Source organism: Thermobia domestica, chromosome 3 (genome assembly GCF_964235325.1).
Source record: "Thermobia domestica chromosome 3, izTheDome1.hap1.1, whole genome shotgun sequence".
Classification (NCBI taxonomy): Eukaryota; Metazoa; Arthropoda; class Insecta; order Zygentoma; family Lepismatidae; genus Thermobia; species Thermobia domestica.
The window spans coordinates 339741422-339756576 of record NC_137456.1 but is presented as its reverse complement, the minus strand read 5'-3'; the positions used below and the strand labels follow the sequence as shown (position 1 = coordinate 339756576).

General features: G+C 37.2%; 2 protein-coding genes across 2 annotated transcripts; both read left to right on the top strand.

Annotated features, from left to right (window-relative positions):
- The first annotated feature begins 6433 nt into the window (after nucleotides 1-6433).
- LOC145682349 (uncharacterized) lies at nucleotides 6434-9955 on the top strand. The gene has a single exon (XM_081753922.1). It carries the CDS (start codon nucleotides 6434-6436, stop codon nucleotides 9953-9955), a length of 3522 nt encoding a protein of 1173 aa, XP_081610048.1.
- Nucleotides 9956-10080: 125 nt separating this feature from the next.
- Nucleotides 10081-11688, top strand: LOC145682348 (uncharacterized). The gene has a single exon (XM_081753921.1). It carries the CDS (start codon nucleotides 10081-10083, stop codon nucleotides 11686-11688), a length of 1608 nt encoding a protein of 535 aa, XP_081610047.1.
- Nucleotides 11689-15155: the final 3467 nt, after the last annotated feature.

The following is a 15155-nucleotide window of genomic DNA, read 5'->3' as shown; positions in this document are numbered from 1 at the left end:
ATCAGACACAAACACTGAGAAAAGACAGGTGACAGCAGATCTTATATACACGAGAAAGTGAAAGGCCACGCCCTTTTCTTCTCTCTCATTGGTCGGAGGGAACCAATGAGGATAAAGGCAATTTCGCGCCAACAGAAAAACATAATGAGACATATATGTAGGGTAACTTCGGCAAATAACGCCACCAATTCAACATTTTGTTCTGGTGTTCAAGTGCTCTTATATCTAGAGCTGTGCACATTACATGGAAGATGGAGTGAACCCTCCGCTATAATGAAATGAGAAAACAAAGATCCTACACATACAATGTCGACCACAATGCACTGAGAATTGGAGTATGAGATGGCGTTATTACCAGACGTGTCGGCAAATAACGCCACCTGCTTACAACAACAGAAAGGTGTTGGAATCGTAATGAAATACATTTTGAACACAACTAAATAATGTTCTTGGCAATGTGCTACCTGCTTTGCTGGTACACAAAACTCATAGTCATCGTACATGTTAACCGGTATCTCTTGTGATGATTACGAACCTCTTAACATAACAGCTGCAGTCATATGGAGCACTACTCGTCGGAGGCAGACAACAATGCACAACCAGCGTCACAAAATGTTCAGAAGTCATATTTAACAATGCTGTCAGAATCACATAAGTCGTGAAACCATAATCTTGCATTCAATACATTGAATCCACGTTTTAAGACCCCTGAGATCGTAGTAATATCCTCCAAAGTTTCCACGGAGCATCTTTCCATCCTCTGTCTTTCCAGAGGATGCTTGTTTCTTCGTGCCGGAAGAAGTTAAAGAGCCAGCTCTTGCGAATAGTTCTAGTGTTACCAATACTCCTCTGGCAGTAAGAGAAATCCCCCTGGGATGAGATTTGTTCTTAGTTATTTTAGCTGTAGGTAGAAGCTCGTGGATGGAGAAGGCACTCGGTGGTGTTGAAGGAGAGATGGAGGCTGGTCATGTGTTTGGAGGTGTTGGTGGAGGTTGCTGTTGCTCTGAGACATCATTTGGAGAAAAAGCGACATCGGGTATAGCATTTTTGTTAAAAGGATGCCCTGTAACGCTGAAGCCCAAAATTGTGGTCTGAGGTGTTGCTGAACGGAATCATGGCTGTGAAAACAGTTTTGGAAACTGTAGCTTCCCAAGTGTTATTCCGGGATGCGTTCGTCGATAACTGTCAACTGTTTCAGAGCAGTTACAGTTTTAACGAATTTGAAGAAGCTTTTGTCGAGTGGTTGAAGTTCATGGGTGCAATGTGCAGGCAAGCACAGCAGTTTAATATACATGGTCTCAGCAGCATTTAAAATGGTAATATCAAGATGATTGCGATGGCAGTCCACAATAAGCAGCGCTCGGCCAGGGATCCGATGTCTGTTGAAATGTTCCAGAAATGTACGGAATTCTCCCTTTGTAACACAGCCTTTAGGTGTCATTGCATAAGTGTTATCTGGAGGAAGATCTTCACTAAACCATTTTTTAATACTTTCTCTTGTATAACACCATCGAAGCTATCTAATTTGAACCTGATACATTAGTGCACGCACTAACACTCACAGTTTCACCTTTTTCGCCATGTGTGGCATTAAATACTCGCTTGCTCCCTTTATGTGCCAATATTGTTAGGCTACTGTTGTATGTTAGTTATAGTCCTGCATTTAATCTGCATTGCAAATAAGTTCAGGATTATCACAAAAGATTCACAGCATCAAGTGTATTTCCCAACATCGTATACAATTCGTTCACGTAGTTCTTTTGAAACGCATTAGATTACCATAGCTCAAATTCTCCGCCTTTCTGCACACGATATTCGAGTGTCTTGCCATGAAAGCATAAAACTAGACTTTTCCGGCTCTACAACTACGACAAAGAAATGCAAACTTTTAACACTAGTATTAGTTTCGATTAGCGATTAGATGGAGAGGCGTTATTTCCCAACGCGATAGTGGCGTTATTTCCAGAAACAATAGACTTTGTTTTGGTCATTATTTCTATATAAGAATAGTGGTCCTGCATATTTTATCTATATCATAATATTATGCAAGTACGTCCCTATGAACGCATACCTTTAGTAATAGTAAAATCTCACATTTACCCAAACAATTCGCCTACCTCGTTTCACATACTAAAAATTTGCGAGCTGTTTCCTCTGCTCCGAGGCTGTCACGTGAACATTTGTTCACCGGTTTCTCTTTACTGACGCTTGGCTTGCCTCTAGTCTTTATGCTTACAAAGACAATAGGCATCACTGTTATCATACACTCATAAGCGGTCACCTTACGAACCACGCGTTTATGCTAGCATAATGGAAACCTTTAAATGGCGTTATTTTCCGAAGTTACCCTATATATATATATATATATATATATATATATATATATATATATATATATATATATATATATATATATATATATATATGTGTGTGTGTGTGTGTGTGTGTGTGTGTGTGTTTTCATCTTTGTTGTTCATGATTTTACTCTTTTACAGTGAAAATGTAAGAATCTACTACCTCAAACAACTAGGGTACATTAATAGAATTAATTTCTAATATAAGTAGTTATTTAATCACTGCGTTTAAAACAAGCGTGGCTTGTTGATTTAAGTGGAAACAGAGAAATACACTTTTACAGGTAAAGAAAATAACTCATAGGTTCATGCCTCTACATAAAAGAGGATCTTTGTATTCTTGTGGACAGCAGTAAATTTATCAACAACTTCAACAAGATCTAAGGATTTAAATTCATAAAAAATCAACTTTGGGTTTCTCTCATCTTCATACGACTTAATTGTTTTGCGGGGATTTTGTATTCAAATTTAAATATTTCTAGATCACTTCCATAATGCTGGTCCATAGGCTCGACAATGTTGTAATTTAGGATGCTTGCACTTTTTGGATGTGGAGTGGCGATTGATCTAGTGATTTTGCTACGTGGTCCAAAGCGTCTTTCCGTCTCAGTGATTGCTCTATCAATAGTAGGCAAAAAAAAAATGCCTCTTAGTACATTATCTTTAGAAAATTCTGCTATTATCCTGTAGTCGATACTAGATTAATATTGTTTGTTTTCGGATTAGATTTGAAGGAGGACCATTAGTTAGAATATCCTGTTAAAAATTCGTCACTACTGATTTACTCTTCTGCATAATTCCTACGATGTAATTTTGTCAGAAATGCTGAAAGCTTAATTTTCTTAGAAATTCATATTTTAACAAAGAACAAATATTAATATGCGAAAAAATTGAGTATTCACTGACTGACTGAATTCACTGTATGGAATATCCGTGGACCAGTCCTACATAACTCATCATATCTCTTTGATTACTAAACACTAGAAAACGGGATGAAACAACCTGGTCACGGGACTAACTACCACTTTTACATAAAATAGCATTACAGTAGTAGACAAATAGGGCTTCTGCGCCACTGACCCTCTACCCACTTTCTCAGTCCCGCCTGAAGCAGACAATGAATTTCCCAGTGCCGCCTGACACACTATGCCGGGTGACACAGGGGGATTTGGGAAATCGAGCACCTTGAACCGTCCACCCACGGTGATTTACGACCACCATTTTAGGGGTGTATTTGTTCCCTTTTATGAGCACTTTTTAGGGGTGTACTCGTTCTCTTTCATGATCACTTTTTCAACCCCTATGAACATAGCAGAGCTAATAACCACTATTTAAAATAGCACAGAACACATAACATAACAGATAATACATAAGACTACGTAACATAATAAGGGGGTGTATTCGTTCTCTTTTACGAGAACTTTTCCAATCCCTATTTTACATAACAGAAATTAGAATCCACCCCTAATTGAACATAACATTGCAGGGGTGTACTCGTTCTTTTTATGAGCATATTTTCAACCCCTGATTTACATAACAGAAATCAGAATCCACCCCTAATTGAACATAACATAGCAGGGGTGTACTCGTTATATTTTATGAGAATATTTTCAACCCCTATTTTAACATAGCAGTTGACCTATTTTTCACCCCATTTGAACATAGTCCATTTTAGGGGTGGACTCGTTCTCTTTTATGAACATATTTTCCATCACCTATTTTAACATAGCATCGTTTCCAACCCCTATTCAAACTTAGCCGAAAGTACATAAGACTACGAACACATAGCAGAACAGGGAATACATAAGACTACGAAACAGCAGGGGTGTACTGGTTCTCTTTTATCAGCATCTTTTCAACCCCTATTTTAAGACAATGAACACCTATGTATCATAGCATAGGGGGTACGAACAAACAATTATATAACATAGTAGGGCTGTATTCGTTCCACCCCTATTTAAACATAGCACAGTATGGCTTATTTTCCAACCCCTATTTTAACATAGCAGAAATTACATAAGACTACGAAACATAGCAGGGGTGTATTCATTCTCCTTTATGAGCACTTTTTCAACCCCTATTTTAAGACAATGAATACCTATGTAACATAGCAAAGTGGGTACGAACACACTACTATTTAACATAGCAGGGCTGTATTCGTTCAACCCCCTATTTTAAAAATATACATAACATTATGAACACAATCTCCACCCCACAGATTTCGTTCCCAAACCTTAACTTAACATAGCAGAAATGACAAAAGCATGTCCCCAAACTACTGACCGTCGTGAACAAAGGTCAAACTCGTAAACGAAGCCACATTTAGTAATTGATCATCAAAAAGCACATGTCCCAAAAGTGTTGACCATCGAGCTCAAAGGTCAAACACGAAAACGGATCAACATATTAAGGTGGTGTTTCCACATTTACTAATTGGTCATCAACTACTACAAGTTCCAAAACTAATGACCATCGAGGTCAAAGGTCAAAATACTTAAAACCTAAAAACTCGAAAACGGAGACACATATTGAGGTGGTGTTTCCACATTTAGTAATTGGTCATCAACTACTACAAGTTCCAAAAATAATGACCATCGAGGTCAAAGGTCAAAATACTTAAAATCATATAACTCGGAAACTTAGCCACATATTGAGGTGGTGTTTCCACATTTAGTAATTGGTCATCAACTACTACAAGCTCCAAAAATAATAACCGTCGAGCTCAAAGGTCAAAAACTCGCAAACGGGTCCACATATTGAGGTAGTTTGTCCACATTTATTAATTGGTCATCAACTACTACAAGTTCCAAAAATAATGACCGTCGAGGTCAAAGGTCAAAATACTTAAAACCTAAAAACTCGGAAACGGAGCCACATATTGAGGCGGTGTTTCAACATTTAGTAATTGGTCATCAACTACTACAAGTTCCAAAAATAATGACCATCGAGGTCAAAGGTCAAAATACTTAAAATCTAATAACTCGGAAACTTAGCCACATATTGAGGTGGTGTTTCCACATTTAGTAATTGGTCATCAACTACTACAAGTTCCAAATGTAATATAGCAAAGGGGGTGTACATAAGACTACTAACACACAACTATTTAACATAGTAGGGCTGTATTCGTTCCACCCCTATTTAAACATAGCAGAGCTAGTAAAAGAATATGGCTTATTTTCCAACCCCTATTTTAATATAAAGAACATAGCAGAGCTAAACATAGCACAGAACATAAGACTATAGGGGTGTATTCATTCCCTTTTATGAGAATTTTTCAACCCCTATTTTAACAATGTGGGTTTTTCAGCATTTTTTGCTGAGGCTTCAAATAAACAAAAGAATAAGTTTGAGTGGTCTGTTTAGTTGTGGTGCTAAATTTTTTATTTTGTGTCACCAGAGAAAGGGCCACTTTAAAGTAGCATTGCTAAATAAAATTTAATTGCCTCTCCCGTCAGTAAGTAAGGCTCATAGTTATATGGTTAATAGATGTGCGTTTAGCGAATTAAGTTTATATTTAGTATCGGTTGACAATATACTAACGCCGACACTGAAGTCCAAAGTTTTCCGGTCATCAACTACATATTTGAACGTAAGATTTAACCAACCAGAGCTACCATTGGTGACAGAGAAGAGTAGCGTTTGTAGAGCAAACTCCAAAGCAATTAGCTTTATTAAGGAATGAAGACGTACTAAAGAAAAAAAGAAGAAACATCATGCTCGGCCATTTTTGCGTTATCGCGCTGTTAAAGGAAAAGGCAGAAGGGAAACCAGCCGAAGAAGAGATCATATCAAAGTAAAAATCAGTTCATCAAAAAGAGAAAAGTTTTTAAAGTTCCAAGCTGTCCACCATCTATAGAATAGGAGATGGCAACATTGTGCCTTGTTTGCAGTTCAGCTGCTAGAAGAAGAAGAAGGACTAGAAAGTTGTGGCCGTATGGAGCTTGTAGAAGCTATTTTCTGGTGTTACGTTTTTTTGTGGAAATAAAAGTGAATAGTTGGAAATAAAAAGGTTTCATTCCTCTAAAGTGTAAATCTTTTGATTTCTAACATCTGGCGACTGTAACAGGACACAATAGACCATGGAGGAAATGAAAAAACAGCGTAAAATCTTGAGAGCAGCATTCACTAGGTTGCATACGAACTGTTCGGAACTGTGTAGCGCAGAACTTAAAAACGAAAGTGATATTAGTGGTACATTTCAAGTGTTAGAAGAGAAATACATGAAAATGAAGGAGATAGATGAGAAGATAATGACATCAGCAATAGAAGATAATTGGAGCGAGAAAGAGCTACTAGAAGAAACGGAACAAGCAGATAAGTATTCTTTAAAATTCTACCAAATTAAAAACAAGGTTGAGGCTGCGTTGCATGCGTGTAAAACGAACGATAGTAGTGGTAGCACGAGTAGTGAAAGAAACTTTAAACTTCCAGAAGTGGAAATTAAGAAATTTGATGGTAATTTGAAAAACTGGCTTCCGTTTTGGTCACAGTTTGTGCGCATAGACGAAGATAAACGGATTCCTAATGTAGACAAATTCCAATATCTCATTCAAGCTATTGTACCGAACACACGTGCACGTCAGTTCGTAGAAAGTTTTCCCCTGTGTGAAGATAACTACCCGAAGGTTATTCAGGGTTTGAAAGCGCGTTTTGGACGTGACGATATGTTAGTAGAGGTATATGTTCGTGAACTTTTAAAGCTAGTGTTTCATAATCTAAGTAACAATGGTAATCTAGAATTGATAGACCTGTATGACAAGTTGGAATCTCAACTTCGCGCTTTAAGTACTTTAGGTGTCACAACAGATAAATGTGCTGCCATGCTGTATCCCCTTGTGGAGTCATGCTTACCTGCTGAACTATTGCGTACGTGGCAGAGGGACAGTACAAACAGTGCAGACGCAACTTTAGAAAAACGTTTGGAAGACTTTATGTCATTTTTGCGGAAAGAAGTAGAAAATGAAGAAAGAATAGCTCTTGCTGTGTCCGGGTTTGATATACAAGACACCAGTAATGTGGGAAAGAAAAAGAAAGAACGCAGTAATCGTTCCGATTTTGTACCAACTGCCGCTGAATTAGTTAATTGTAAAAATAGTGCAAAGTGCATTTTTTGTGATCAATCGCACGCAAGTGAAAACTGTGTAAAAGCCTGTAATTGGACATACGAGGAAAAAATAAACATTTTGAAGGGAAAGGGATGCTGTTTTCGGTGCCTTAAGAATTCGCACAAGAGTTCAAAATGTTATGCTAAGTTGACTTGTAGTGCATGCAAGGGGCGTCACGTTAGTGTTATGTGTAGTGGCAGAAATAAATCTAAGAATGCGTCAAGTAACGGTGATAAACAGACTCATGTGAAGCATGTTATCGAAAACACACTGACAAACAATGAACATTCCGAAACATTTTTACAAACATTGGTAGTAAAAGTGAGAGGGCGGAATTCAGAAAAGGACGTCAGGGCGATTATAGACACTGGTTCACAGCGATCTTATATCTGCACTAGCTTAGCGCAGGAAATGAACTATGAAGTATTACGAAAAGAAACTGTAGCGCACGCTCTTTTTGGAGGTGTATTTTCAGAACCATGTGAACATGACTGTTTTCGAGTTAGGCTAACCAACCTCAATGGTGATTATGCATGTAATTTTGAAGCACTGAATCAGGATGTTATTTGTAATAGTGTTACATCAATCATAGATGGTCCTTGGTTATCAGAGTTACGGGAAATGGGTATAGAAATATCCGCTAATCAACCTGGCCCAATCGCAATTTTAATAGGAGCGGACATTGCCGGTAAACTTTTCACAGGTAAGAGAATTGCTTTGAAAGTTGGCCTGATTGCTATAAAGACATTGCTCGGCTGGATTTTAATGGGAAAAATAAACAGGAAGGATTCTGTTAGGTTTTCTACAATGCAAGTCACAACGATGTTTTGCAAATCAACACCTGTTTCAGACTTGTGGAAACTGGATGTTTTAGGCATAACCGATCCAGCGGAAAAGAAAACGAAAATGGAGGCGCAACAGGAAGTAATGGAATATTTTAACCAGACAACGACCATTAACGCTGACGGGAGGTATGAAGTAAAAATGCCTTGGCTAATGGAACATCCACCTCTCCCCAACAACATAGATACCTGTAAAAGAAGACTGAAGAATGTAGTTGCTAGATTGAAGGCTGAAAACTACTACGAAATGTACGAGAAGGTTCTGAAAGAGTGGGAAGATGAAGACATCGTAGAGGAAGTTCCTGCGGAAGAGATAGAGAAGAAAGGCTACTACTTACCTCATCGTCATGTTGTTAAGATGACTAGTAGTACGACGAAGATCCGTCCAGTATTCGATGCCTCAGCGAGAGAGAAAAATCATCCATCTTTAAATCAGTGTTTAGAGAAAGGAATCAATTTGATAGAAATTATTCCAGCGATTCTGACACGTTTTAGATTGAACAAGTTGGGAGTTGTGTCTGACATAAAGAAGGCGTTTCTACAAATTTCCCTGTGTAAGAGTGACCGAGACTATTTACGATTTCTTTGGATAAATGGAGAAGGTGTTATAAAAATATATCGTCACAAAAGAGTAGTGTTTGGCGTGAGTTGCAGTCCTTTCCTGTTGGGAGCCGTAATAGAGCATCATCTTAGGCGAGCACTACAAAAGTGTAATGAGGGTCAGAGTAGTTATGCTAAGGAAGTCATTTTGAAGTTATTGAATAGTTTTTATGTAGATAATTGTGTCACTAGTGTCAAAAATGAAGATGAGCTTCGTCAGCTTAGAGAAGAAGCCACGAACTTAATGGCGGAAGCGAAATTCGAACTTCGAGGGTGGGAGCATACCTCTTTAGAAAACACACTAGAAGAGAATAGAGTTCCTGTACTTGGCCTACAATGGGAAACTGTTTCAGATGTGTTGGAATTACGACCAGAATGTTTTGAGGGTACAAAACCTGCGGTTGTCACGAAGAGAATAATTTTGTCATTTGCTAACAGAATATTTGATCCTATTGGTGTCACGTGTCCAGTAACGTTAAGCCCGAAAATTCTTTTACAACAAGTATGGTTATCGAAGGTAAATTGGGACGAAGCGGTACCAAAGGAAGTTGAGAAGAAATTCCTACAATGGATCAAAGAGTTGCCTCATTTAAAGAGACTTGTCTTTCCAAGATGGGCTGCTGGAGATTGTAAGAATTGGAGCCTACATGCATTCTGCGATGCTAGTGAGAGATCGTATGCTACGGCTGTCTTTCTCAGAACTGAAGAAAAAGGACAAGTGAAGGCGCAATTGATACAGGCGAAATGCAGGGTTGCTCCGATGAAGAAGTTAACCATTCCTCGACTGGAATTACTGGCATCTACAATTGGTGCAAGGTTAGCTACTACAGTGAGAGAAACATTGGATGTTGAGGATGTACCAATTTATTTCTGGACAGATTCTACCACCGTTTTAGCATGGATTAAGCGGGATATGCCATGGAATACCTTTGTGTGGAATCGAATACAAGAAATAAGAAGATTAAGCAATTCAGGCAACGAGTGTTGGAGATATGTTCCAGGAACCATGAATCCAGCTGATCTGCCTCACGAGGATGTTCACCTGAACAGTTAGTTGCGTCAAAATGGTGGGAGGGTCCAGACTGGTTAAGACGACCAATAGAAGAGTGGCCGGAGCAGAAGTACACTTATCAAGAAGAAATAATCTCAGAAGAAAGAAGAAAAAACATTGTATCTGTAATGATTAATGCCAAAGAAGAAAACCGTGATTGGTACTACCGCCGGTTTTCAAAATATGAACAGATAATCCGCATGGTTGGTTGGATCAAGAGATTCACCTTCAATTGTCGTAATGGAAAGAAGAGAAGACAAGGAGAATTATCGGTAGAAGAAGTGACAGCTGCTGAGAAAACAGTCCTTAAACTCGTTCAGAAAGAGTCATTCGACGGCGTAGAAGACCTAAAGTTGAAGTCACTATGCCCATTTGAAGACAAAGATCAGATCATTAGGCTGAAGACGAAAATTGTAGAGCTTTCAGATTCAGAAGTGTTTCGGTATCCTGTTGTATTACCAAACGCACATCCTGTGGTCAAGCGGTTGATTCATGACAAACATGTAGAATCTTGTCACGTTGGAGTGCAGGGTCTGATGAGTCTTCTCAGAGAAAGGTACTGGATTATAAGAGGAAGGCAAGGCGTTCGATCCGTTGTTAGAAGGTGTGTCGTCTGTAGAAGATACAACGCCAAGAAGATGGAAACCTGTCCCGTGGCCTTACCAGAAGATAGAGTTAAGGAATCAGCAATCTTTGAAGTCACAGGATTGGATATGGCGGGTCCAGTAATACTAAGAGATGGCAAGAAAGCATGGATTTGTATCTTCACATGTGCAGTGTATAGAGCGGTACATCTAGAATTAGTATCTGGATTGTCAACGGCCGATTTCCTTCAAGCGTTGCGGAGATTCGTCGCTAGAAGAGGACGTCCATCAGTAATCTACTGTGATAATGGTACCAGTTTTGTCGGTGCAGAGAGCTTGTTAGACAAACTCGAGTGGGAGAAGATAGAAGCGTACACCACTACGAAGCGTATCAAATGGAAATTTATTCCTCCCACATCACCTTGGTGGGGCGGCTGGTGGGAGCGTCTGATTAGACTAATGAAACAGTTGTTGAGAAGAGTACTTGGAAGAGCTTCCCTGACTTATGAAGAATTTAACACAATTCTTTGTGACTGTGAAGCAGTTATAAATTCCCGTCCTTTGACATACGTTTCGGAAGAAAGTTCTGATTTTGTGCCTTTAACTCCTCTAATGTTCCTACAACAGAATGCTGAAATTGGAGTACCTGACATTGATGTCATAGAAGCGGGGAGTCTACGAAGAAGACTGAAATACATTCAGGATATACGGAAGATTTTACGCAGTAGGTTTCGAAAGGAATATTTGGGACAGTTGGTTCAACATTGGAGAACCAGAGTAAATTGTAAGAAGATAGAAATAGGAGAGGTTGTTCTAGTGGGAAACGACAACTTAAAGCGGTTGGAATGGCCCCTAGCACGTGTTGTGGAACTTATACCTGGCCGTGATGGAAAAGTTCGTCTGGTGAGACTAAAGACCGGCGCGGGGATGATGGTGAGACCTCTTCAACGTATCTTCCCTTTGGAAATCAGGTCAGAAGAAGCTGTTGAACAGAATGTACTTAAGAGAAGACTGGTGGTACGAGAACCGAGAAGTGGAACTGATCAATGTGAAGGTGAAAAGGAATCTCAAATTATCACTACTAGAACTGGAAGAGCTGTGAAACCTCCCAAAAGATTGTCTCTTTTTACGTATTGTAATCCACAGTTTTAATGATGGGATGGTTGAGTCACTAGTTCCTTTACGTGACTCAAGGTGGGAGGATGTTGGGAATAGGAGCTGGCAACATTGTGCCTTGTTTGCAGTTCAGCTGCTAGAAGAAGAAGAAGGACTAGAAAGTTGTGGCCGCATGGAGCTTGTAGAAGCTATTTTCTGGTGTTACGTTTTTTTTGTGGAAATAAAAGTGAATAGCTGGAAATAAAAAGGTTTCATTCCTCTAAAGTGTAAATCTTTTGATTTCTAACAGCTAAATTACTCAACTCTCAAAACTATTATTCTTTCGGTTGCTGCAGATATTTAAGCAACGTTACGAATGCGTTACCTAACATTTGAATTTTTAGTGTAGTGAGGGTCCTAAGGCACAGTCTATTGAGCGCAAATTTGTTTTTATATAATATAGGGCACCTTATTAGTATGGAAGGCAAACGACTATTAACAAGACCTTTTTAGTGTAATTTCATTAGGAATGCAGAGCTAGTTAAAATGGACCTTCTTTGCTTTTCTTCTGATTGGTAAAAAAATAAATGAGCTACCCAAATTTATTCCTTCGTTTATTTGAGTAGCACAAAATGGTACAGAAATATTGAGCTACTGGTAGTTAAAATGAACCTTCTACGCTTTTTTCTTGGTTGGTACAAAATTAAATGAGACACCCAAATTTATTCTTTCGTTTAATTGATTAGTACAAAATGGTACTTGCTACAAAACTGAATAGATCACACAAATTACTCCTTCGTTTATTTGAGTACTACAAAAGATATAAAATTCTAAGTTAGTTAAAAATGGTCCTCCTTCGCTTTTTTTCTGGTAGGTAAAAACTTATTTCTTTGTTTATTTAAATAGCACAAAAAGGAAAAATGGCAAGTTACTTAAAATGGCATTTCTCATTGGTACCAAATTGAATAGGCCATTCAAATTTATTCTTTCGTTTATCTGAGGAGCACAAAATATTGAGCTAGTTGAAAGGGACCTTCTTCGCTTTTTTCTCATAGTAGGTACAAAACTAAATGTGCCACCCAAATTTATTCCTTCATTTATTTGAGTAGTACAAAATGTGCATAAAAACTGAGTCCTTTTCGCCTTTTTTGCTTAGTACAAATTTATTCATTTGTTGATTTGTGTAGCACAAAAATACTCAGCTAGTTGAAACGGCCTTTCTTTGCTTTTCTTCTGATTGGTACAAAATTGAACAGATCACTCAAATTAACTCCTTCGTTTATTTAAGGAGTACAAAATGGTATAAAATAGTCAGCTAGTTAAAATGATTCCTCTTCATTCTAGTTGGTATAAATTTATTCCTCCCTTTAATTGCGTAATACGAAAGTTATAAAATTCTCAGTTAGTTAAAATGTCATTTCTCTTTGGTACAAAAGTAAATAAGCACTCAAATTTATTGCTTCGTTTGTTTCAGTAGTACGAAAATGTATAACATGCTAAGCTATTTAAAATGGTCTTTCTTCGCTTTTTCTGATTAGTACAAATTTATTCCTTTATTTGTGTAGCACAAAAATTATTAGTTAGTTAAATGGTATTTCTGTTTTTTTCTGTTTGGTACAAACTTATCCCTTCGTTTGTTCAAATGATACCAAAGATATAAGATTCTAAGCCAGTTAAAAATTGTTCTTCTTCACTTTTTTCTCGTTGATACAAAAGAAATAGGACACTCCAATATATTTATTCATTTTTTAAATGGCACAAAAGTTATAAAATATTGAGCTTGTTAAAATAGGCCTCCTTTGGTTTTTCTTCTGATTGGTACAAAAATAAAATTGACACCTTAAATTTATTCTTTCGATTATTTGAATAGCACAAAAAAGATATAAAGTGCTGAGTTAGTTAAAATGATCCTTCTTCGCCTTTTCTGGCAAGTATAAATTTATTCCTTTGTTTGCTCGTTTAGCACAAAATGTTCATTCTTTGCTTTTTTCTGCTTGGTACAAAACTATATACATCATCGAAATTTATTTCTTCGTTTACTTGAGTATTATAAAATGTTACAAAATTCTGAGTTAGTTATAATGCTCCTTGTTGCTACAAAATTTAAATGCCCATTCAAAAGTTACCCCTTCGTAAATAGTACGAAATGGTATAGATATTCTGAGTCAGTTAAAATGGTCCTTTTTCGCTTTATCTAGTTAGTACAAATTTATTCCTTTGTTTATTTAAATAGTATAAAATACTCAGCTAGTTAAAATGGACGTTTATTTATTTCTCGTTGGTATAAAACGTAGAACAATTAAATTTATTCTTTCGTTAATTGGAGTGATACAAAAGTACATACATTTTAGATTCCTTTTTCACTTTTTCTGTATAGTACAAATATATTCCTTTGTTTATTAAAAATTTCAAAATGGTATAAAATGCTGAGTTAGTTAAACTGGCACTTCTCGTTTTTATAAAAGTAGGACACGCAAATATATTCGTTCGTTTATTTGAGCAGTACAAAGGTTATACATAAATTCTGAGTCCGTTTTCGCTTTTTCTGGTTAGTAGAAATTTATACCTTCGTTTGTTTCAATAATACAACATGCTCTAGAAATTCTGAGCTAGATAAACATGGCATTTCTCATTGGTACAATATCGAATAGACCACTCAAATATATTCCTTTGTTTATTTAAATAGTACAAGATATAAAATGAACCTTCTTCGCTTTTTTTAGGTTAGCACATAAAGGTACATAAATTCTGAAGTATTAAAAGGGCATTTCTCCTTGGTGCAAAATAGAAGAGATAACTTAAATTTATCCCTTCGTTTGTATAATAGTACAAGATAATATAAAATTCTCAGCTGGTTAAAATGGCATATCTTTGCTTTCTTTCTTGTTAGTAGAAAAATAAATACTCCATCCAAATTCATTTTTGCGTATATTTGAATAGCCCAAAAAGGTACAGAAATACTCCGCTAGTTAAATTTTTTTTTATTTTTTCCCCGTTAACGCAAAAGTAAATAAGCCCTCAAATTTATTCCTTCTTCACTTTTTTCTGCTTGGTACAAAATTGAATAGGTCACACAAATTTATCCGTTCCTCTGTTTACGAGTTATTTGACCTTTTGAAATCAATAGTCAATATTTTCGTACATGTAGTAGTTGATGATCTGTTACTAAATGAGAAAACGTCATCTCAATATATTGCTCCGTTTAAGAGTTATTTGACCTTTGACCTCGATGGTCAAACCTTTTTGGAACGTATAATATTTGATTACCTATCACTAAATGTGGAAACAGCACCTCAATATGTGACACCGTTTACGAGTTATTTGACCTTTGACCTCGATGGTTAATACTTTTGGGACATGTAGTACTAGATGACCTATTATTAAATGTGGAGACAGCACCTGAATATTTTGCTGCGTTTACGAGTTACTTCACCTTTGACATCGATGATCAGTACTTTTGGGACATGTAGTAGTAGATGACCTATTACTAAACGTGGAAACAACACCTCAATATGTTGCTCCGT